The sequence below is a fragment of the Podarcis tiliguerta genome (genome assembly GCF_965153285.1).
Source record: "Podarcis tiliguerta genome assembly, chromosome: Z".
NCBI classification, from domain to species: Eukaryota; Metazoa; Chordata; class Lepidosauria; order Squamata; family Lacertidae; genus Podarcis; species Podarcis tiliguerta.
In genome coordinates, this window is record NC_139553.1 from 340,484 (window position 1) to 363,576 (window position 23,093).

The window sequence follows — 23,093 nt, forward strand, 5'->3', positions numbered from 1 at the left end:
CTGGAGGTTCCTCTTCCGGAAAAACCTGCCTCTCACTTCTCTCTCCCGGTTGGATTACGCCGTCGTGGGGCTGGGCGATTCCTCGTACCCCAAGTAAGTCCCGGAAAATCGGGGAGGGGAAATTGGGAAAATTGGGGAAATTCTGGGGGAAATTGGGAAAAAATGAGAAAATCCAGGGGGAAATTCCGGGGGAAATTGGGGGGAAATGAGAAAATCCAGGGGGAAATTCCGGGGAAAATTGGGGGGAAATGAGAAATCCAGGGGGAAATTGGGAGAAAATGAGAAAATCCAGGGGGAAATTGGAAAATCAGGGTGAAAAATTGGAAGAAAGGGAGAAATCCGGGGGGAAATTGGGAAAAAATGAGAAAATCCAGGGGAAATTCCGGGGGAAATTGGGGGAAAATGAGAAAATCCAGGGGGAAATTGGGAGAAAATGAGAAAATCCAGGGGAAATTCCGGGGGAAATTGGGGGGAAATGAGAAAATCCAGGGGGAAATTGGGAAAAAATGAGAAAATCCAGGGGGAAATTGGAAAATCAGGGTGAAAAATTGGAAGAAAGGGAGAAATCCGGGGGGAAATTGGGGAAATTCCGGGGATAATGGGGAGAAAATCCAGGGGGAAATTGGGAAAAAATGAGAAAATCCAGGGGAAATTCCGGGGGAAATTCCGGGGATAATGGGGAGAAAATCCAGGGGGAAATTGGGAGAAAATGAGAAAATCCAGGGGAAATTCCGGGGGAAATTGGGGGAAAATGAGAAAATCCAGGGGGAAATTGGGAGAAAATGAGAAAATCCAGGGGAAATTCCGGGGGAAATTGGGGGAAAATGAGAAAATCCAGGGGGAAATTGGGAAAAAATGAGAAAATCCAGGGGGAAATTGGAAAATCAGGGTGAAAAATTGGAAGAAAGGGAGAAATCCGGGGGGAAATTGGGGAAATTCCGGGGATAATGGGGAGAAAATCCAGGGGGAAATTGGGAAAAAATGAGAAAATCCAGTGGGAAATTGGGGAAATTCCGGGGGAAATCGGGAAAAAATGAGAAAATCCAGGGGGAAATTGGAGAAATTCCGGGGGAAATAGTGGAAAAATGAGAAAATCCAGGGGGAAATTGGGGAAATTCTGGGGGAAATTGGGAAAAAATGAGAAAATCCAGGGGGAAATTGGGGGGAAATGAGAAAATCCAGGAGGAAATTGGAGAAATTCCGGGGGAAATTGGGAGAAAATGAGAAAATCCAGGGGGAAATTGGGGAAATTCCGGGGAAAATTGGGGGAAAATGAGAAAATCTAGGGGGAAATTGGGGAAATTCCGGGGGAAATTGGGAGAAAATGAGAAAATCCAGGGGGAAATTGGGGGAATTCCGGGGGAAATTGGGGGAAAATGAGAAAATCCAGGGGGAAATTGGGGGAATTCCGGGGGAAATTGGGGGAAAATGAGAAAATCCAGGGGGAAATTGGGGGAATTCCGGGGGAAATTGGGAGAAAATGAGAAAATCCAGGGGGAAATTGGGGAAATTCCGGGGGAAATTGGGAGAAAATGAGAAAATCCAGGGGGAAATTGGGGAAATTCCGGGGGGAATTGGGAGAAAAGGAGAAAATCCAGGGGGGAATTGGGGAAATTCCGGGGGAAATTGGGGAAAAATGAGAAAATCCAGTGGGAAATTGGAGAAATTCCGGGGGAATTTGGGGAAAAATGAGAAAATCCAGGGGGAAATTGGGGAAATTCCGGGGGAATTTGGGGAAAAATGAGAAAATCCAGGGGGAAATTGGGGAAATTCCGGGGGAATTTGGGGAAAAATGAGAAAATCCAGGGAAAATTGGAGAAATTCCGGGGGAATTTGGGGAAAAATGAGAAAATCCAGGGGGAAATTGGGGAAATTCCGGGGAAATTGGGAAAAAATGAGAAAATCCAGGGGGAAATTGGGAAAAAATGAGAAAATCCAGGGGGAAATTGGGGAAATTCCGGGGGAAATTGGGGAAAAATGAGAAAATCCAGGGGGAAATTGGGGAAATTCCGGGGGAAATTGGGGAAAAATGAGAAAATCCAGGGAGAAATTTGAAAAATCCGGGGGGAAATTTGGAATTTAAAAAACATAAATTGGAACAACCGGGAAAATCGGGGCAAAATTGGACAAATTTGAAGAATCAGGGGGAAATTTGGGGGTGTTTTTTTTTTAATGGGAAAATTGTGGCAAAATTTGGAAAAATTTCCGGGGGGGAATTTAGGAATTTTTTTTTTTTTAAATTAAAATTTCCCCCCCTCCAGGTTCAATTTTGTGGCCAAGAAACTACACAAGCGTCTTCTCCAATTGGGCGGCTGCCCGCTGCTCCCGCCCGCTTTGGGGGACGACCAGCACGATTTGGGGTGAGTCTGGATGAGCTCCGGGCGCCCCTTTTATATACTGGAATATAGTGGGGTTTGAGGGGTGGAATTTGGGGGGAGGCTGGAGGAATTATTATTATTATTATTATTATTATTATTATTATTATATGTTTTATTGTTGTTAGTTTTATTGTTGTTGTTGCTGTTCGGGGTCAGGCTGGATGAATTGTTATTATTATTATTATTAGTTATATTATTACTTTATTAAATTTTATTATGTTATATTATTGTTATTATTATATTATGATGTTTTATTATTGTTGTTGTTATTATTGTTGTTGTTATTTTATTAAATTAGGTTATATTATTATTTTATTAAATTCTATTATGTTATATTGTTATTATTATTATTATTATTATTTTATTAAATTAGGTTATATTATTATTTTATTAAATTCTATTATGTTATATTGTTATTATTATTATTATTATTATTATTTTATTAAATTAGGTTATATTATTATTTTATTAAATTCTATTATGTTATATTATTGTTATTATTATTATATTATTATTATGTTTTATTATTGTTGTTATTATTATTGTTGTTATTTCATTATGTTTTTTTATTATTATTTTATACGATGTTATATTATTGCTGTTATTGTTATTGTTTTGTTAAATTAGGTTATATTATTATTTTATTAAATTTTATTATGTTATATTGTTGTTGTTATTATTATTATATTATGTTTTCTTATTGTTATTATTGTTATTATTATTATTTTAAATTATGCTATATTATTGCTGTTATTGTTATTATTGTTATTATTTTATTAAATTATGTTATTTTAAAATGATTATGTTATATTGTTATTATTATTATTATTATGTTTTATTGCTGTTATTATTGTTATTATTATTGTTATTTTATTATTATTATTGTTATTTTATGATATTATGTTTTATTATTGGTATTGTTCAGGGAAGTTTTTAATATGTGACATTTTAGTGTCTTTTTCATCTTTGTTATTATTAATATTATTATTATTTTATATTATGTTATATTATTGCTGTTATTGCTGTTATTGCTATTATTATTATTATTATTATTATTATTATTATTATTATTAAAATTCGCTGTCAGGCTAGATGACCGCTGGCTCCCCTTCTGCCCTGAATATGCTGAAATCTACCCTGAAGATGCTTATTATTATTATTATTATTATTAATGACCGCTGGATCCCTTTCCGTCCTCCCGCAGGCCGGACGCCGCGGTGGATCCCTGGCTAGCGGATCTCTGGGAGAAAATCCTAGATTTGTATCCTCTTCCTCCCGGCCTGGAAATCCTGAGTCCGGACGTCGTGTAAGCCATATTATTCTGATTTATTAATTTATTATTATTATTATTATTATTATTATTATTATTATTGGATTAAATAATCCCACCTCTAATGATTATGATTATTATTATTAGTGCGATGCCCAGCTCAACATGAGCTGCTTGCATTATTATTATTATTATTATTATTATTAAAGGATAAAATAATTAACTTAAATTAAATTATTCTGAAATTATTCTGAACGTCAATAATTTAATTATTCTCAAATATTAATTAATATTAGATATTCTGAATGAGATGGTAAGTTATTCGAATATTGGACGTGAGAAGAAGAATGAAAATGGAAATAATAATAATAATAATAATAATAATTAGAGGTGAGATGCCTGGCTCAACATCACCTCTAAGCCTAATTTTTATTTTTATTTTTATTTTTTTATTTTTTTTTATTATTATTATTCCAACCTCTTCTTTCATAATAAGATGAATTATATTATTATTATTATTATTATTATTATTATTATTATCATTATTATTATTATTAGGAACTGATAGGGAGCCAGGAATACAAAATAAATGATGATAATAATAATAATAATACAGTATACAGAATAATAATACATAATAATACATTGTATGTTATGTATTATTATTATTATTATTATGTATTATGAATTAGTATTATATATTATTATTATCATTATTATTGCAACCTCTTCTTTCATAATAAGATGAATTCTATTATTATTATTATTATTATTATTATTATTATTATTATTACAGCCTCCTCTTTCATAATAAGATGAATTCTATTATTATTATTATTATTATCATAATTATTATTATTATCATTATTATTATTCCAACCTCTTCTTTCATAAGATATATAATATAATATAATATAATATAATATAAGGCAGTCTTCTTAACAATATATTATTATTATTATTATCATCATCATCAGTATCATTATCATTTTGCTCTATTATTATTATTATTATCATTATCTATTATTATTATTATCATTATTATTACAATCTATTATTATTATTATTATTATAACAATCTTATTATTATTATCATCATTATTATCATCTCCATCTATTATTATTATTATTATTATTATTATTATTATTATTAATGATTATTTCCCCACCCCTCTCCCCCTCCAGCTTGCCCTCCCGCTTCCTCTTCCGCTTCCTGGACGACGACGACGTCATCGACCAATCAGAACCCCCCGAACCCGACCCCGGTCCCCCGTGCGAATCCCGCCCCTTCCTGGCCCGGGTGCTGACCAATCAGAGAGTGACGTCCGCCTCGCACTTCCAGGACGTCCGGCTGATCGAGCTGGACGTGGGCGGATCCGGGATCCAGTGGGTTTCTCCTAATAATAATGATAATAATAATAATAATTTATATTATTATAAATTTAATAATAATAATAATAATAATAATAATAATAATAATAATAATAATAATAATATAATATTATTATAATATTAATATAATATATTATATATTATAATTATAATATAAATATAATTATAATTATAATTATAATATATTATATATTATAATTACAATAAGATAATTAATATAATATTATTATAATAATAATTATTATTATAAATACATTCAGCTGATGGGCAGCCAGGAATACAATGTATTATTATGATGTTATTCTTATAAATTGTTAATATAAATATATTTATATGAGAAATATATTTGAATTTGTAATATAAATATATTTATATATATTAATATAATATATTTCTGTTTAATATATAGAATATAATATATTTAATATATTGTACACATCTATTTGTATTTTATTTAAATATAAATAATATTATTTATTATTCATTATGTTGTTGTTACTATGTATTATTATAATGTATTATTATTATTATTATGTCTTATGTATTTATTGTTGTTATTCCAGCAACTGATAGGGAGCCCGGAATACAAAATAATAATAATAATAATAATAATAATACAGAGTACTAATTCATAATAATATATACTAATACATAATACATTATTATTATTATTATTATTATTATTATTAATACATAACATACAATGTATTATTATGTATTATTATTGTATTCGTGGCAGTTCCTGAAATATAATAATAATAATAGTAATAATATATAATAATGTTCCTGAAATATAATAATAATAATAGTAATAATAATTAATAATGATTAATGTTTTCAGCTGATGGGGAGCCAGGAATACAATGTATTATTATGATGTTAAAATATAATAATATGTTTTATATTCTTATAAATTTGTAATATAAATATATTTATATTATAAATATAATTAAAATTATAATTAAATGTATTTATATATATTTATATATATATATATATATATTATTTAAATATAAATAATATTATTTATTATTCATTATGTTATTATTATTATGTATTATGTATTACTATGTATAATAATAATAATAATACAGAATACTAATTCATAATAATATATAATATTAATACATAATACATTATTATTATTATTATTAATAATAATACATAGCATACAATGTATTATTATGTATTATTATTCTGTCGTCTGTATTATTATTATTATTATTATTATGTATTATTTTGTATTGCTACTATGTATTATTACAATGTATTATGTATTCTGTATTTATTGTTGTTATTATTAATAATAATAATCAGAATACTAATTCATAATAATATCTAATCATAATAGAAACTTATTATTATTATTATTATTATTATTATTATTATACATACAATGTATTATTATGTATTTTTATTCTGTATTCTGTATTATTATTATTATTATTATTTATTTTGTATTCCTAGCTCCCTATCAGTTCCTGAAAATAATAATAATAATAATAATAATAATAATAATAATAATAATAATAATTTCCCTCCAGGGCCGCCGCCGGCGACGTCGCCATGGTCGCCCCCAGCAACGCCCCGGAGGACGTCGACCTCTTCTGCCGCCTCTTGAACCTGGAACCCGAACGGCGCTTTGTGGTCCAACCGGCCGAGGAAGGTGCGCTATGGTTCCCGGCGCCCGGTTTCGCGCGCTATAGTTCCCAGTACCTAGTTCCCAGCGCCTAGTTTCGAGCGCTATAGTTCCCAGTCCCTACTGCCCAGCGCCTGGTTTCCAGTGCTATAGTTCCCAGCGCCCAGTTCCCAGCATGCTCTTCCCAGCGCCTGGTTTCGGGCGCTATAGTTCCCAGTACCTAGTTCCCAGCGCCTGGTTTCCAGTGCTATAGTTCCCAGTACCCAGTTCCAAGCATGCGCTTCCCAGCGCCTGGTTTCGAGCGCTACAGTTCCCAGCGCCTGGTTTCCAGCACTATAGTTCCCAGCCCCTGGTTTCCAGCGCTATAGTTCCCAGTACCCAGTTTCCAGTATCTGGTTCCCAGCGCCTGGTTTCCAGCGCTATAGTTCCCAGTACCCAGTTTCCAGTATCTGGTTCCCAGCGCCTGGTTTCCAGCGCTATAGTTCCCAGCGCCTGGTTTCCAGCGCTATAGTTCCCAGTACCTAGTTCCCAGCGCCTGGTTTTGAGCGCTATGGTTCCGAGCGCCTAGTTTCAAGCGCTATAGTTCCCAGTCCCTAGTTCCCAGCATGCGCTTCCCAGCGCCTGGTTTCGCGTGCTATAGTTCCCAGCGCCTGGTTTCGAGTGCTATAGTTCCCAGAGCCTGGTTTCCAGCGCTATAGTTCCCAGTACCCAGTTTCCAGCATGCGCTTCCCAGCGCCTGGTTTCCAGCGCTATAGTTCCCAATGCCTGGTTTCCAGTGCTATAGTTCCCAGCGCCTGGTTCCCAGCGCTATAGTTCCCAGTTCCCAGTTCCGAGCGCTATAGTTCCCAGTTCCCAGGGCCTGGTTTCGCGCGCTATAGTTCCCAGTACTTAGTTCCCAGTCCCTAGTTCCCAGCATGCGGTTCCCAGCGCCTGGTTTCCAGCGCTATAATTCCCAGTCCCTAGTTCCCAGCATGCAATTCCAAGCGCCTGGTTTCCAGCGCTATAGTTCCCAGTACCCAGCATGCGCTTCCCAGCGCCTGGTTTCCAGCGCTATAGTTCCCAGTACCCAGTTTCCAGCGCCTGGTTTCCAGCGCTATAGTTCCCAGTACCCAGTTTCCAGCGCCTGGTTTCCAGCGCTATACTTCCCAGTACCTAGTTCCCAGCGCCTGGATTCGAGCGCTATAGTTCCCAGCGCCTGGTTTCCAGTATCTGGTTCCCAGCGCCTGGTTTCCAGCGCTATAGTTCCCAGTACCCAGTTCCCAGCATGCGGTTCCCAGCGCCTGGTTTCAAGCGCCCTCTTTCCCGGCGCTATGGTTCCCAGCGCCTGGTTTTGGGTGCCACGGTTCCCAGTGCCACAGTTCCCAGTACCTATTTCCCAGCGCCTGGTTTCGAGCGCTACAGTTCCCAGTCCCTAGTTCCCAGCGCCTGGCTCCCAGCGCCTTGCTTTGTGTGCTACGGTTCCCAGCGCCTGGTTCTAGTGCCACAGTTCCCAGCGCCTGGTTTCCAGTATCTGGTTCCCAGCGCCTGGTTTCAAGCGCCCTCTTTCCCGGCGCTATGGTTCCCAGCGCCTGGTTTTGGGTGCCATGGTTCCCAGTGCCACAGTTCCCAGCGCCTGGTTCCCAGCGCCTTGCTTTGTGTGCTACGGTTCCCAGCGCCTGGTTCTAGTGCCACAGTTCCCAGCGCCTGGTTCCCAGCACCTTGCTTTGTGTGCTACGGTTCCCAGCGCCTGGTTCTAGTGCCACAGTTCCCAGCGCCTGGTTTCCAGTATCTGGTTCCCAGCGCCTGGTTTCAAGCGGCCTCTTTCCCGGCGCTATGGTTCCCAGCGCCTGGTTTTGGGTGCCATGGTTCCCAGTGCCACAGTTCCCAGCGCCTGGCTCCCAGCGCCTTGCTTTGTGTGCTACGGTTCCCAGCGCCTGGTTCTAGTGCCACAGTTCCCAGCGCCTGCTTTCCAGTATCTGGTTCCCAGCGCCTGGTTTCAAGCGCCCTCTTTCCCGGCGCTATGGTTCCCAGCGCCTGGTTTGGGGTGCCATGGTTCCCAGTGCCACAGTTCCCAGCGCCTGATTTCCAGCGCCACAGTTCCCAGTCTCTAGTTCCCAGCGCCTGGTTCCCAGCGCCTTGCTTTGTGTGCTACGGTTCCCAGCGCCTTGTTCTAGTGCCACAGTTCCCAGCGCCTGGTTCCCAGCGCCTGGTTTTGTGTGCTACAGTTCCCAGTGCCTGGTTCCCAGTGCTACAGTTCCCAGCGCCTGGTTTGGGGCGCCACAGTTCCCAGCGCCTGGTTTCGAGCACCACGGTTCCCAGCGCCTGGTTCCCAGCATGTAGCTCCCAGTGGCTGGTTCCCCGTGCCACAGTTCCCAGCGCCAGGTTCCCAGCGCTACAGTTCCCAGCGCTACAATTCCCAATGCAATTATTCCCAGCGCCTGGTTCCCAGTGCCACAGTTCCCAGCGCCTGCTTTCCAGCGCCTGCTTTCAAGCGCTACAGTTCCCAGCGCTACAGTTCCCAATGTAATAATTCCCAGTGCCACAGTTCCCAGCGCCTGGTTCCCAGTGCTACAGTTCCCAGCATCCGGTTCCCAGCGCCTTGTTTTCTGTGCTACAGTTCCCAGCGCCTGGGTCCTCCTGCCATGGTTCCCAGTGCTACAGTTCCCAGCGCCTAGTTTTGTGTGCTACAGTTCCCAGCGCCTGGGTCCGAGTGCCACAGTTCCCAGCGCTACAATTCCCAATGCAATAATTCCCAGCGCCTGGGTCCTAGTGCCACAGTTCCCAGCGCCTGGTTCCCAGCATCTCGATCCCAGCGCCTGCTATCCAGCGCCTGCTATCCAGCGCCTGGTTCCCAGCGCTACAGTTCCCAGCGCTACAGTTCCCAAGGCCTAGTTCCCGGCGCTACAATTCCCAATGCAATCATTCCCAGCGCCTAGTCCCCAGCGCCTCCTTCCCCGCGCTACAGTTCCCAGCGCCTCCTTCCCAGCACTACAGTTCCCAAGGCCTAGTTCCTGGCGCTACAGTTCCCAATGCAATAATTCCCAGTGCCTGGCTTCAAGCGCCATGGTTCCCAGCGCCTGATTCCCGGTGCCACGGTTCCCAGCGCCTGGCTCCTAGCGCCACAGTTCCCAGCGCCTGGTTCCCAGCATCTAGATCCCAGTGCCTTGTTTTGTGTGCTAAAGTTCCCAGCACCTGGTTCCCAGCATCTTGCTCCCAGCGCCTGGTTCCCAGTGCCAGGGTTCCCAGCACTACAGTTCCCAGCGCCTAGTTCCCAGCGCCTGCTTTCATGCGCCTGGTTCCCAGCGCCACGGTTCACAGTGCTACAGTTCCCAGCACCTAGTTCCCAGCGCCTTGTTACCAGTGCCACAGTTCCCAGCCCTACCGTTCCCTGCGCCTAGCTCCCAGCGCTACAATTCCCAATGCAATCATTCCCAGCGCCTGGTTCCCGGTGCCACAGTTCCCACTGCCTAGTTCCCCGCGCTACAGTTCCCACCGCCTAGTTCCCAGCACCTAGTTTCCAGCACTACAGTTCCCAACGCCTGGTTCCCCGCGCTACAGTTCCCAGCGCCTGCTTTCAAGCTACAGTTCCTAGCGCTACAATTCCCAATGCAATCATTCCCAGCGCCTGGTTTTGAGCGCCACGGTTCCCAGCGCCTGGTTTCTAGTGCTATGGCTCCCAGGTCCTGGTTTGGGGCGCTACAGTTCCCAGCACCTAGTTTCCTGTGCCTAGATCCCAGTGCCTGATTCCCAGTGCTACGGTTCCCAGCGGCTGCTTTCAAGCGCTACGGTTCCCAGCGCCTAGTTCCCAGCACCTAGTTTCCAGCGCTACAGTTCCCGAGGCCTGGTTTCCAGCGCTACAGTTCCCAGCGCCTGCTTTACAGCGCTACAGTTCCCAGGGCTACAATTCCCAACGCAATCATTCCCAGCGCCTGGTTCCCTGCGCTACAATTCCCAGCGCCTGGTTTTGAGCACCACGGTTCCCTTGACCCCAAACCTCTCCCTTCTCTCCCCCTACCAGGCGCCGCGCTACAATTCCCGCTGCCCCAACCCTGCACCCTCCGGCGCCTGGTGGAGACCTACCTGGACATTTCCGGCGTTCCCAGGCGCTCCTTCTTCGAACTCGCCGCCCTGCTCTCGCCCGACGAACGGGAGCGCGAGAAGCTGGCGCACTTCGCCTCGGCGCCCGGTCAGGAGGAGCTCTACAACTACTGCCACCGGGCGCGCCGGACGACGCTGGAGGTGGGTGAGTGCGGGAGTTGTAGCGCGCTGGGCGCCGCGTCCTGGTGCCGATTCGTCCCAGCGCTACAACTCCCAGGGACTGGTTTTCGGGGTTTTGGCGCTACGGTTCCCGGCGCTACGGTTCCCAGGGTCGGGTTTGGGCGCTACGGTTCCTGGCGCCAGCGGGAGGTGGGTGGGATTGCGGGAGTTGTAGCGCGCCGGGCGCCGCCTCCTAAGGCCAGTTCGTCCCGGCGCTACAACTCCCAGGGCCTGGTTTTCGGGGTCTGGTTTGGGCGCTACGGTTCCCGGCGCCAGCGGGAGGTGGGTGCGATTTCGGGAGTTGTAGCGCGCCGGGCGCCACCTCCTAATCCCAATTTGTCCCGGCGCTACAACTCCCAGGGACTGGGTTTCGGGGTCGGGTTTGGGCGCTACGGTTCCCAGCGCTACGGTTCCCAGGGTCTGTTTTGGGTGCTGCGGTTCCCGGCGCTATGGTTCCCAGGGTCGGGTTTGGGCGCTACAGTTCCCAGTGCCAGCGCCTGGTTTTGGGTGCCACAGTTCCCAGTGCCACGGTTCCCAGCGCCTGGTTTCTATTGCTATGGTTCCCATACCCTGGTTTTGGGCGCTACGGTTCCCAGACCTAGTTCCCAGAGCCACAGTTCCCAGTGCTATGGTTCCCAGCGCCTGGTTCCCAGTATCTGCCATGTTCCCCAACGCTATGGTTCCCAGCGCTATGGTTCCCAACACCACAGTTCCCAGCACCTAGTTCCCAGCGCTACAATTCCCAATGCCAGGTTCCCAGTGCTACAGTTCCCAGCGCCTGGTTCCCAACAGCACAGTTCCCAGCGCCTAGTTCCCAGCGCCTAGTTCCCAGCACAATGTTCCCAGCGCTACAGTTCCCAGCACCTAGTTCCCAGCGCCAAAGTACCCAGCACCAGGTTCCCAGTGCTACAATTCCCAGCGCCAGGTTCCCAGCGCTACAGTTCCCAGCGCCAGGTTCCCAGCGCCACAGTTCCCAGCACCAGGTTCCCAACACTACAGTTCCCAGCGCCTTGTTCTCAGTGCCACAGTTCCCAGCGCTACAGTTCCCAAGGCCTTCCCAGCGCCTGGTTCCCAGCGCTACAGTTCCCAGCACCAAGTTCTCAGCGCCACAGTTCCCAGTGCTACAGTTCCCAGCGCCTAGTTCCCAGCACTTGGTTCCCAGCGCTACAGTTCGAAGTGCCACAGTTCCCAGCGCCTGGTTTTGAGTGCCAATCTTCCCAGCGCCTAGTTCTCACCGCTATGGTTCCCAGCGCCTGGTTCCCAGTGCCTGGTTCCCAGCGCTACAGTTCCCAAGGCCTAATTGGCAGCGCCTGGGTTCTAGTGCCACATTTCCCAGCGCCTAGTTCCCCGTGCCACAGTTCCCAGTACTACGGTTCCCAAGGCCTACTTCCCAGCGCCTGGCTCCCAGTGCTACAGTTCCCAGCGCCTGGTTTTGGGTGCCACAGTTCCCAGCGCTACAATTCCCATGCCCTCCCCAGCGCCTAGTTCCCAGCGCCACAGTTCCCAGCGCCTTGTTCCCAGCGCTATGGTTCCCAACACCACAGTTCCCAGCGCCTGGTTCCCACCGCTACAGTTCCCAGCGCTACAGTTCCCAGCGCTACAGTTCCCAAGGCCTCCTTCCCAGCGCCTGGTTTTTAGCACTATAGTTCCCAGCGCCTGGTTTTGGGCGCCATAGATCCCAGCGCTACAGTTCCCAGCGCCTGGTTCTGAGCACTATAGTTCCCAGTGCCTGGTCTTGACCACTATAGTTCCCAGCGCCTGGCCTTGAGCACTATAGTTCCCAGCGTCTGGCCTTCAGCACTATAGTTCCCAGTGCCTGGTTGTGAGCACTACAGTTCCCAGCGCCTGGTTCTGAGCACTATAGTTCCCAGCGCCTGGCCTTGAGCACTATAGTTCCCAGCGTCTGGCCTTCAGCACTATAGTTCCCAGCGCCTGGTTCTGAGCACTATAGTTCCCAGCGCCTGGCCTTGAGCACTATAGTTCCCAGTGCCTGGTTCTGAGCACTAGCGCCTTGTTTTGGGCACCATAGATCCCAGCGCTACAGTTCCGAGCACCAGGTTGTGAGCACTACAGTTTCCAGTGCCTGGTTTTGAGCGCCCTGGTTCCCAGCGCTACAGTTCCCAGCACCAGGTTCCCAGTGCTACAGTTCCCAGCGCTACAATTCCCAAGGCCTACTTCCCAGCGCCTAGTTCCCAGCGCTATGTTTCCCAGTGCTATGTTTCCCAGCGCCTAGTTCCCAGTGCTACGTTTCCCAGCGCCTGATTTTGAGCACTACAATTCCCAGCGCCATAGTTCCCAGCGCCTGGTTTTGGGCACCATGCTTCCCAGCGCTATGGTTCCCAGCGCCAGGTCCCCAGCGCTACAATTCCCAATACCACAGTGCTACAGTTCCCGGCGCCTTGTTCTCAGCGCTACGTTTCCCAGCGCTACATTTCCCATCGCCACAAATCCCAGCAGCAGGTTCCCAGTGCTACAGTTCCCAGCGCTACGTTTCCCGGCGCCCGCCCGCGCTACAACTCCCTTTTCTCTCCCGGCGCCAGGTCCTCCTCGACTTCCCCCGGACGGCCTCCGCCCTGCCATCCCACCTCCTCTTGGACCTCATCCCTCGCACCCGCGCCCGGTCCTTCTCCCTGGCCTCCTCCTTCCAGGTGAGTCTTGGGAGTTATAGTTTCCTGCGCTACAATTCCCCATTCCCGTACTATAACTCCCATCTTTCCCCGTACTATAACTCCCAGGCGCTGCCCGGCCGACTCCAGATCCTGGTGGCCGTCGTGCGCTACCGGACGCGCCTGGTCCGGCCCCGGCGGGGGCTCTGCTCCAATTGGCTGGCCGGCCTCGACCCGGCGCAGGGTGAGTTGTAGCGCGGGGCGCAGAGGCGCTACGTTTCTCCGGGCGCCGGCGCTAGGTTTCTGCTGTCGGTGCGCTGGGCGCCGGCGCTACGTTTCCCATAGTACCTACCCATCACTAGGCGCCTGTGCTATGATTCCCATAGTATCTACCCATCACTAGGCGCCTGCGCTATGTTTCCCATAGCACTCAGCTCGCGCTACGTTTCCCCGCGCTACGTTTCTCCTGTCAATGTGCTGGGCGCCCGTGCTACGTTTCTCCTGATGTCGCGCTACGTTTCCCATAGTACCTACCCATTGCCAGGCGCCCGCACTACGTTTCCCAAACCTGGCACACACGCTACGTTTCCCATAGTACCTATCCATCACTAGGCGCCTGCGCTACGTTTCCCATAGTGCCCAGCACTGCGTTTCCCATAGTACCTACCCATCACTAGGCACTCATGCTACGTTTCCCATAGTACCCAGCGCTACGTTTCTCCTGTCAAGGTGCTAGGCGCCTGTGCTATGTTTCTTCTGGGCGCCAGCGCTATGTTTCTCCTCTCAATGTGCTGGGCGCCGGCGCTATGTTTCCCCTGGGTGCCTGAGCTGTGTTTCTCCTGGGCGCCTGCGCTATGTTTCTCCTATCAATGTGCCAGGCGCCCGCGCTATGTTTCTCCTGTCAATGTTTCTCCTGTCAATCTGCTGGGCGCCTGCGCTATATTTCTCCTGTCAATGCGCTGGGCGCCCGCGCTACGTTTCTCCTGTCAATGCGCTGGGCCCCCACGCTACGTTTCCCATAGTATCTACCTATCACCAGACGCCCGTGCTACGATTCCCATAGTACCCAGCGCCAGGCGCCTGCGCTACGTTTCCCATAGTACCTAGCCATCGCCAGACACCTGTGCTATGTTTCTCCTGGGCGCCCATGCTACGTTTTCCCTGTCAATGCGCTAGGCACCGGCGCTAAGTTTCTCCTGTCAACGTGCTGGGCGCCTGCGCTATGTTTCCTTTCGATGCGCTATGTTTCTCCTGGGCGCCGGCGCTATGTTTCTCTTGTCAATGTGCTGGGCGCCGGCGCTATGTTTCTCCTGTCAATGTGCTGGGCGCCTGTGCTATGTTTCTCCTGGGCGCCCGCGCTATGTTTCTCCTGTCAGTGTGCTAGGCGCCGGCACTATGTTTCTCCTCTCAATGCGTTATGTTTCTCCTGGGCGCCCGCGCTATGTTTCTCCTGTCAATGTGCTGGGCGCCCGTGCTATGTTTCTTCTGTCAATGTGCTCGCGCTACGTTTCCCATAGTACCTACCCATCACTAGAAGCCCGCGCTACGTTTCCCAAACCTGACGCCGCGCTACGTTTCCCATAGCGCCCGGCGCCCGCGCTACGTTTCCCAAACCTGCCTTTCTCTTCGCCAGGCGCCGCCCGCGTCCCCCTCTGGGTGAAGAAGGGGGCGCTACGGTTCCCGCCGGACCCCCAGACGCCCGTCGTTTTCGTGGCGCCCGGTACCGGGGTGGCGCCCTTCCGCGCCGCCCTCCAGGAACGCGTAGCGCAGGGGAAGAGAGGTGAGATTTGCATGGGATTTGCATAAGGGGCGGGGCGTGAAGAAGGAATTATTATTATTATTATTATTATTATTATTATTACTACTATTATTACTATTATTACTATTATTATTAATTGTTATTATTATATATTATTATTATTTTTTCGTTTTTATGTATTATTATTGTTATTGTTATTATATATTATTATTATTATATATTATTCTTATTATTTCTTCATTATTATGTATTATGTATTATTATTATTATTATTATTAATTTCTTCATTATTATGTATTATTATAATAATTCATAATTATTATTATTCATAATAATAATTATTATGAATATAATTATTCATTATTATTATTGTTGTTATTAATTTCTTCATTTATGTATTGTTATTGTTATTGTTATTATATATTATTATTTCTTCATTATTATATATTATTCTTATTATTTCTTCATTGTTATCTATTATTATTATTATGAATAATAATTTCTTCATTATTGTATGTCTTATTATATATTTTAATAAATTATTATTGTTATTATTATTATTATTAAATAATGAAGAATTTAATAATAGTAATAATTTCATTATTATTATTATTATTATTATTATTATTATTATTATTGATTTCTTCATTTTATATGTATTGTTATGTAGGGTGGCTGGGGAATAAATTATTATTATTATTATTATTATTATTATTAAATAATAGTAATCTGTAACACTAATAATAATAATTTCTTATTAAATGTCTTCTTATTTATTTTATTATTATTGTTATTATTATTAGTGTATAAAAATGAAGAAATTAATAATACTAATAACTGTAACACTAATAATAATTAAATGTCTTATGTAATTATTATTATTATTATTATTATTATTTAATAATAGTAATAACTGCAACACTAATAATAATAGCAATAATTTCTTCATTATTAAATGTCTTATTATGTATTTCATTAATCTTTAAGAACCCATTATTAGTATTAGTATTATTAGTATCATTAATATCATTAGTATCATTAGTTGTAGAATTCTATTCTTCATTAATATATGTATTTATACGTATTATTATGTATTTTCATCTTTCGCTGGGTCTAAATAAGAAAAAATTATTATTATTATTATTATTATTATTATTCATTATTAAATGTCTTATTATGTATTTTAATATTATTATTATTATTATTATTAGTCTTATTAGTCTTATTATGTATTTTAATCTTTTGTTGGAAGCTGCCCAGGGTGGCTGGGGAATAAATTATTATTATTATTATTATTATTATTATTATTAACCCCGCCTCTTCCTGCAGGCAACTTCCTGTTCTTTGGCTGCCGCCACCAAGCCCACGACTTCTACTTCCGGGACGAGTGGGCGGAGCTTGTGGCCCGGGGCTTCCTGTCCGTCTTCCCCGCCTTTTCCCGCGACCAGGTGAGCCAATCAGAGGTTAATTAATAATCGGAGGCTAATTAATAATCGGAATAATAATAATAATAATAATAATAATAATAATAATAATAATAATAATATCAGAGTGGGTGGGGTATAAATTATTATTATTATTATTATTATTATTATTATCATCATCATCATCATTAATATCAGTATTATCATTATGATCATTATTATTACTCCAATTAATAATAATGATGATGATGATGATTTATACCCCACCCACTCTGATTATATTAGTAGTAGTAGTAGTAGTAGTAGTAGTAGTAATAATAATAATAATAATAATAATAATAATAATAATAATAATAATAATTTGTATTCATATATGTAGAATGAATAATAATGAGTAGTAGTAGTAGTAATAATAATAATAATAAGTATTGATATATATAGAATGAATAATAATGAATAATAATAATAATAATAAAATAAAAATACATAATAATTAATAATAATAATAATAAATAATAATAATAATAATAATAAAGCAATTAATAATACTAATACTAACGATTGGGATGGTGGTAATACATATAATAATGAAGAAGATAATATTACTAATAATACTAATAACAGTAGTAATGATATTGATGCGGTGGTGGTAATAATAATAATAATAATAATAAAGCAATTAATTATACATACTAACGATTGGGGTGGTGGTAATACATATAATAATGAAGAAGATAATATTACTAATAATACTAATAACAGTAGTAGTAGTAGTTGTTGTTACTTTTATTATTGTTGTTGTTGTTGTTGTTGTTGTTGTTGTTGTTGTTGTTGTTGTTGTTATTGTTGTTGTTGTTGTTATTATTATTATTATTACTACTACTATCCCCACAGGACCAGAAGGTTTACGTCCAGCACCGGATCCTCGAAAACCAGGCGCTGATTTGGGATCTGGTGGGTCGCGGCGCCTGGATCTACTTGGCCGGGTGAGTCACCCTCCTATTATTATTATTATTATTATTATTATTATTATTATTATTATTAATATTATTATTAATATTATTATGAAAGACACGCACCTTGTTGGTTTCTAGTCTTATTATAATTACTATTATTATTACTCCTATTATTATTATTATTAAATACACCTCTTGGTTTCTATTATTATTATTATTATTATTATTATTATTATTATTATTATTATTATTAAATACACACCTTGTTGGTTTCTATTATTATTTTTTATTATTATTATTATTATTATTATTATTATTATTATTATTATTATTACCATCATTATTATGAAAGACAGCTTGTTGGTTTCTATTATTATTATTATTATTATACACACCTTGTTGGCTTCTATTATTATTATTGTCATTATTATTATTATTAGTAGTATTATTATGAAAGACACGCACCTTCTATTATTATTCTATATTATTATTATTATTATTATCATTATTATTATTATTATTACTACTACCATCATCAATATTATTACTACTATTGTTAGTATTATTGGTATTATTATTTTCTTCATTATTATATGTATCAGTATTATTAATTGCTTCATTATTATTCATTATATTTATTATCATCATTACTATTATTATTATTATTCCTTATACATGTATTATATTATTATTATATGTCTTATATTATTACTATTATTCTTATATTATTATTACTATTATTATTATTACTATTATTATTACTATTATTATTATTGCTATTATTATTATTACTACTACTATTATTATTATTATTGCTATTGCTATTATTATAATTATTATTACTATTATTGCTATTATTATTATTGCTGTTGTTATTGTTATTGGTGCTATTATTATTATTATTATTATTATTATTATTGCTATTATTATTGCTATTATTACTATGATTATTATTATTCTTACTATTATTCTCCCAGGAGCGCCAAGGACGTTCCCGACGCCGTGGCCGCCGCCCTGCGCGCCGCCTTCCACTCCCAAGGCGCCATGTCGGAAACCGAGGCGGCCGACTTCCTGGCCGCCCTGGAGCGGGCCGGGCGCTTCCAGGCCGAGACCTGGTCCTGAACCGGGCGCCGCTGGGAAACGTAGTTCCGGTAGGTTCCCAGAATCCTCTGGGCGCTACGGTTCCCAGAATCCTCTGGGGCGCCTAGTACTGGGAATAAATGGATTATTGCTACTGGTTGGATTGGCTTTTGGCGCTACAGTTCCCAGAATCCTCTGGGCGCCTAGTACTGGGAATAAATGGATTGTTCTTACTGGTTGAGTTGGTCTTTGGCGCTACGGTTCCCAGAATCCTCTGGGCCGCCTATTACTGGGAATAAATGGGGTTGGCGGCACTATGGTTCCCGGCGCCTGGTACTGGAAATAAATGGCGCTACGGTTCCCAGAATCCTCTGGGCGCTACGGTTCCCAGAATCCTCTGGGCGCCTGGTACTGGGAATCAATGGATGATTGTTACTGGTTGGGTTGGCTTTGGGCGCTACGGTTCCCAGAATCCTCTGGGCGCTACAGTTCCCAGAATCCTCTGGGGTGCTATGGTTCCCGGCGCCTAGTACTGGAAATAAATGGCGCTACAGTTCCCAGAATCCTCTGGGCGCTACGGTTCCCAGAATCCTCTGGGGCGCTACAGTTCCCAGCGCCTAGTACTGGCAATAAATGGGGTTTGGCGCTACGGTTCCCAGAATCCTCTGGGCGCTACGGTTCCCAGAATCCTCTGAGCTACGGTTCCCAGAATCCTCTGGGGCGCTACAGTTCCCGGTGCCTAGTACTGGAAATAAATGGTGTTTGGCGCTACAGTTCCCAGAATCCTCTGGGCGCTACAGTTCCCAGAATCCCCTGTTGGTGCTACGGTTCCCGGCGCCTAGTACTGGAAATAAATGGTGTTTGGCGCTACAGTTCCCAGAATCCTCTGGGCGCCTAGTACTGGGAATAAATGGATTATTGCTACTGGTTGGGTTGGTGTTTGGCGCTACGGTTCCCAGAATCCTCTGGGCGCTACAGTTCCCTGAATAAACTACAGTTCCCAGGCACCTTGAGTTCGCCGATTTCCCTGAATGAACTACAATTCCCAGGCGCCCGGAATGACCTCCAAGGAGGAAGGAGAGTAACAGGGAGGAAGGGGAGTAATAGGGAGGAAGGGGAGCAATTGTTACCCAGGAAGTAGGGAGGAAGTGGAGTGATAGGGAGGAAGTGGAGTAGTAGGGAGGAAGGGGAGTAATTGTTACCCAGGAAGTAGGGAGGAAGTGGAGTGATAGGGAGGAAGTGGAGTAGTAGGGAGGAAGGGGAGTAATTGTTACCCAGGAAGTAGGGAGGAAGTGGAGTGATAGGGAGGAAGTGGAGTAGTAGGGAGGAAGGGGAGTAATTGTTACCCAGGAAGTAGGGAGGAAGTGGAGTGATAGGGAGGAAGTGGAGTAGTAGGGAGGAAGGGGAGCAATTGTTACCCAGGAAGTAGGGAGGAAGTGGAGTGATAGGGAGGAAGTGGAGTAGTAGGGAGGAAGGGGAGTAATTGTTACCCAGGAAGTAGGGAGGAAGTGGAGTGATAGGGAGGAAGTGGAGTAGTAGGGAGGAAGGGGAGTAATTGTTACCCAGGAAGTAGGGAGGAAGTTGGGTGATAGGGAGGAAGTGGAGTAATAGGGAGGAGGGTGAGTAATTGGTACCCAGGAAATGGGGAGGAAGTGGAGTGATAGGGAGGAAGTGGAGTAATAGGGAGGGAGGAGAGTGATTGGTGCCCAGGAAAGAGTGAGGAAGTGGAGTAGCAGGGAGGAAGTTAGAGTAACAGGGAGGAAGGAGAGCAATTGGTACCCAGGAAAGAGTGAGGAAGTGGAGTAACAGGGAGGAAGTGGAGTAATTCGTACCCAGGAAATGGGGAGGAAGGGGAGTAACGGGGAGGAAGGAGAGTAATTGGTACCCAGGAAAGAGTGAGGAAGTGGAGTAACGGGGAGGAAGGGGAGTGATTGGCATGCAGGAAGTAGGGAGGAAGTGGAGTAACAGGGAGGAAGGAGAGTAATTGGTACCCAGCAAAGAGTGGGGAAGTGGAGTAACAGGGAGGAAGGAGAGCAATTGGTACCCAGGAAAGAGTGAGGAAGTGGAGTAACAGGGAGGAAGTGGAGTAATTCGTACCCAGGAAATGGGGAGGAAGGGGAGTAACGGGGAGGAAGGAGAGTAATTAATACCCAGGAAAGAGTGAGGAAGTGGAGTAATAGGGAGGAAGGAGAGGGTTGCCCTGAATGAACTACAGTTCCCAGGCGCCCAGAATGACCTGCAATTTCCCTGAGTGAACTGCAGTTCCCAAGCGCCTTGAGTGCCCTGATTGCCCTGAATGAACTACAGTTCCCAGGCGCTTTGAATGAAGACTTTCCCCGAAAGAACTACAGTTCCCAGGCGCCTGGAACGACCTGCGATGGCCCTGAATGAACTACAGTTCCCATGCGCTGGAGATGGCCGGGTTGGTGATGCTATGGTTCCCGGCGCCTGGTACTGGGAATAAATGGGTGGTGGTGACTGGTGGGTTTGGTGTTTGGATGAACTACAGTTCCCAGGCGCCTTGAACAACCTGCAATTGCCCTGAATGAACTATAGTTCCCAAACGCCCTGAACAAACTGCAGTTCCCAGGTGCCTGGAATGGTCACTATTGCCCTGAATGAACTACAGTTCCCATGCGCCTTGAATGATGTGTGATTGGCCTGAAGGAACTACAGTTCCCAAGTGCCTTGAGTGACCTGATTGCCGTGAATGAACTACAGTTCCCAGGCGCTTTGAATGAACACTTTCCCCGAAAGAACTACAGTTCCCATGCACCTTGAGTCCGCCGATTTCCCTGAATAAACTACAGTTCCCAGGCGCCCGGAATGACCTGCAATTGCCCTTAACTGCAGTTCCCAGGCGCCTGGAATGAACTGTCATTGCCCTGAATGAACTATAATTCCCATGCGCCTGGAACGACCGATTTCCCTGAATGAACTACAGTTCCCAGGCACCCTGAATGAACTACAGTTCCCAGGCACCTTGAACGACCTGCGATTGCCCTGAATGAACTACAGTTCCCAGGCGCCTGAAATGACCTGCAATTGCCCTGAATGAACTACAGTTCCCAAGCGCCTTGAGTGACGTGATTGTCCTGAATGAACTATAGTTCCCAGGCGCCCGGAATGAGCTGCATTAGCCCTGAATGAACTACAATTCCCAGACACCCTGAAATCCCTGCTATTGCCCTGGTATTTGAATGAACTACAGTTCCCAGGCGCCTGGAACAGCCTGGGCTTGCCCTGAACGAACTAGTTCCCAGGCGCCTGAAATGACGTAATTGCCCTGAATGAACTACAGTTCCCAGGCGCCTGAAATGACGTGATTGCCCTGAACGAACTACAGTTCCCAGGCGCCTGGAATCACCTGCAATTGCCCGGAATAAACTACAGTTCCCAGGTGCTTTGAATGAACACTTTCCCTGAATGAACTACAATTCCCATGCACCTTGAGTTAGCTGATTGCCCTGAATAAACTACAATTCCCAGGCGCCCGGAATGACCTGCAATGAACTACAGTTCCCAAACGCCCTGAACAAACTACAGTTCCCAGGCGCCTGGAATGACCTGCCATTGCCCTCAATAAACTGCAATTCCCAGGCGTCTTCCTCTTAATGAACTACAGTTCCCAGGCGCCTGGAATGAACTGTGATTGCCCGGAATGAACTACAGTTCCCAGGCGCTTGGAATGAACACTTTCCCTGAAAGAACTACAGTTCCCATGCACCTTGAGTTAGCTGATTGCCCTGAATAAACTACAATTCCCAGGCGCCCGGAATGACCTGCAATGAACTACAGTTCCCAAACGCCCTGAACAAACTACAGTTCCCAGGCGCCTGGAATGACCTGCCATTGCCCTCAATAAACTGCAATTCCCAGGCGTCTTCCTCTTAATGAACTACAGTTCCCAGGCGCCTGGAATGAACTGTGATTGCCCGGAATGAACTACAGTTCCCAGGCGCTTGGAATGAACACTTTCCCTGAAAGAACTACAGTTCCCATGCACCTTGAGTTAGCTGATTGCCCTGAATAAACTACAATTCCCAGGCGCCCGGAATGACCTGCAATGAACTACAGTTCCCAAACGCCCTGAACAAACTACAGTTCCCAGGCGCCTGGAATGACCTGCCATTGCCCTCAATAAACTGCAATTCCCAGGCGTCTTCCTCTTAATGAACTACAGTTCCCAGGCGCCTGGAATGAACTGTGATTGCCCGGAATGAACTACAGTTCCCAGGCGCTTGGAATGAACACTTTCCCTGAAAGAACTACAGTTCCCATGCACCTTGAGTTAGCTGATTGCCCTGAATAAACTACAATTCCCAGGCGCCCGGAATGACCTGCAATGAACTA

The 23,093-nt window shown here is 44.0% G+C and overlaps 1 protein-coding gene and 1 long non-coding RNA gene across 3 annotated transcripts in view; one reads left to right on the forward strand and one right to left on the reverse strand.

Annotated features, from left to right (window-relative positions):
- The window catches only part of LOC310669953 (NADPH-dependent diflavin oxidoreductase 1-like), a gene marked incomplete at its 3' end in the record, with an annotated part of 25,966 nt that extends 6,453 nt beyond the window's left edge, over positions 1–19,513 (forward strand). The window contains exons 4-16 of one of the 2 annotated variants that reach the window (XM_083424416.1): positions 1–93; positions 2,262–2,360; positions 3,583–3,684; positions 4,834–5,034; positions 6,585–6,706; positions 10,677–10,897; positions 13,456–13,563; positions 13,651–13,765; positions 15,155–15,301; positions 16,610–16,728; positions 17,599–17,690; positions 18,638–18,815; positions 19,302–19,513. The exon at positions 1–93 is cut by the window's left edge and continues 5 nt beyond it. In XM_083424416.1, the coding sequence (XP_083280542.1) occupies positions 1–93; positions 2,262–2,360; positions 3,583–3,684; positions 4,834–5,034; positions 6,585–6,706; positions 10,677–10,897; positions 13,456–13,563; positions 13,651–13,765; positions 15,155–15,301; positions 16,610–16,728; positions 17,599–17,690; positions 18,638–18,782 (1,564 nt within the window). Of the gene's footprint in view, positions 94–2,261; positions 2,361–3,582; positions 3,685–4,833; positions 5,035–6,584; positions 6,707–10,676; positions 10,898–13,455; positions 13,564–13,650; positions 13,766–15,154; positions 15,302–16,609; positions 16,729–17,598; positions 17,691–18,637; positions 18,816–19,301 lie in introns of those variants that run through there. The other variant, XM_083424415.1, reaches the window with a different exon arrangement.
- A 2,832-nt stretch (positions 19,514–22,345) lies between these two features.
- LOC310669403 lies at positions 22,346–22,880 on the reverse strand. Its single transcript, XR_014507172.1, has 3 exons — positions 22,866–22,880; positions 22,643–22,801; positions 22,346–22,441 (listed from the first exon to the last, which is right to left on the reverse strand). It is a non-coding gene; the product is annotated as an uncharacterized lncRNA (long non-coding RNA).
- Between the last annotated feature and the right edge of the window lie 213 nt (positions 22,881–23,093).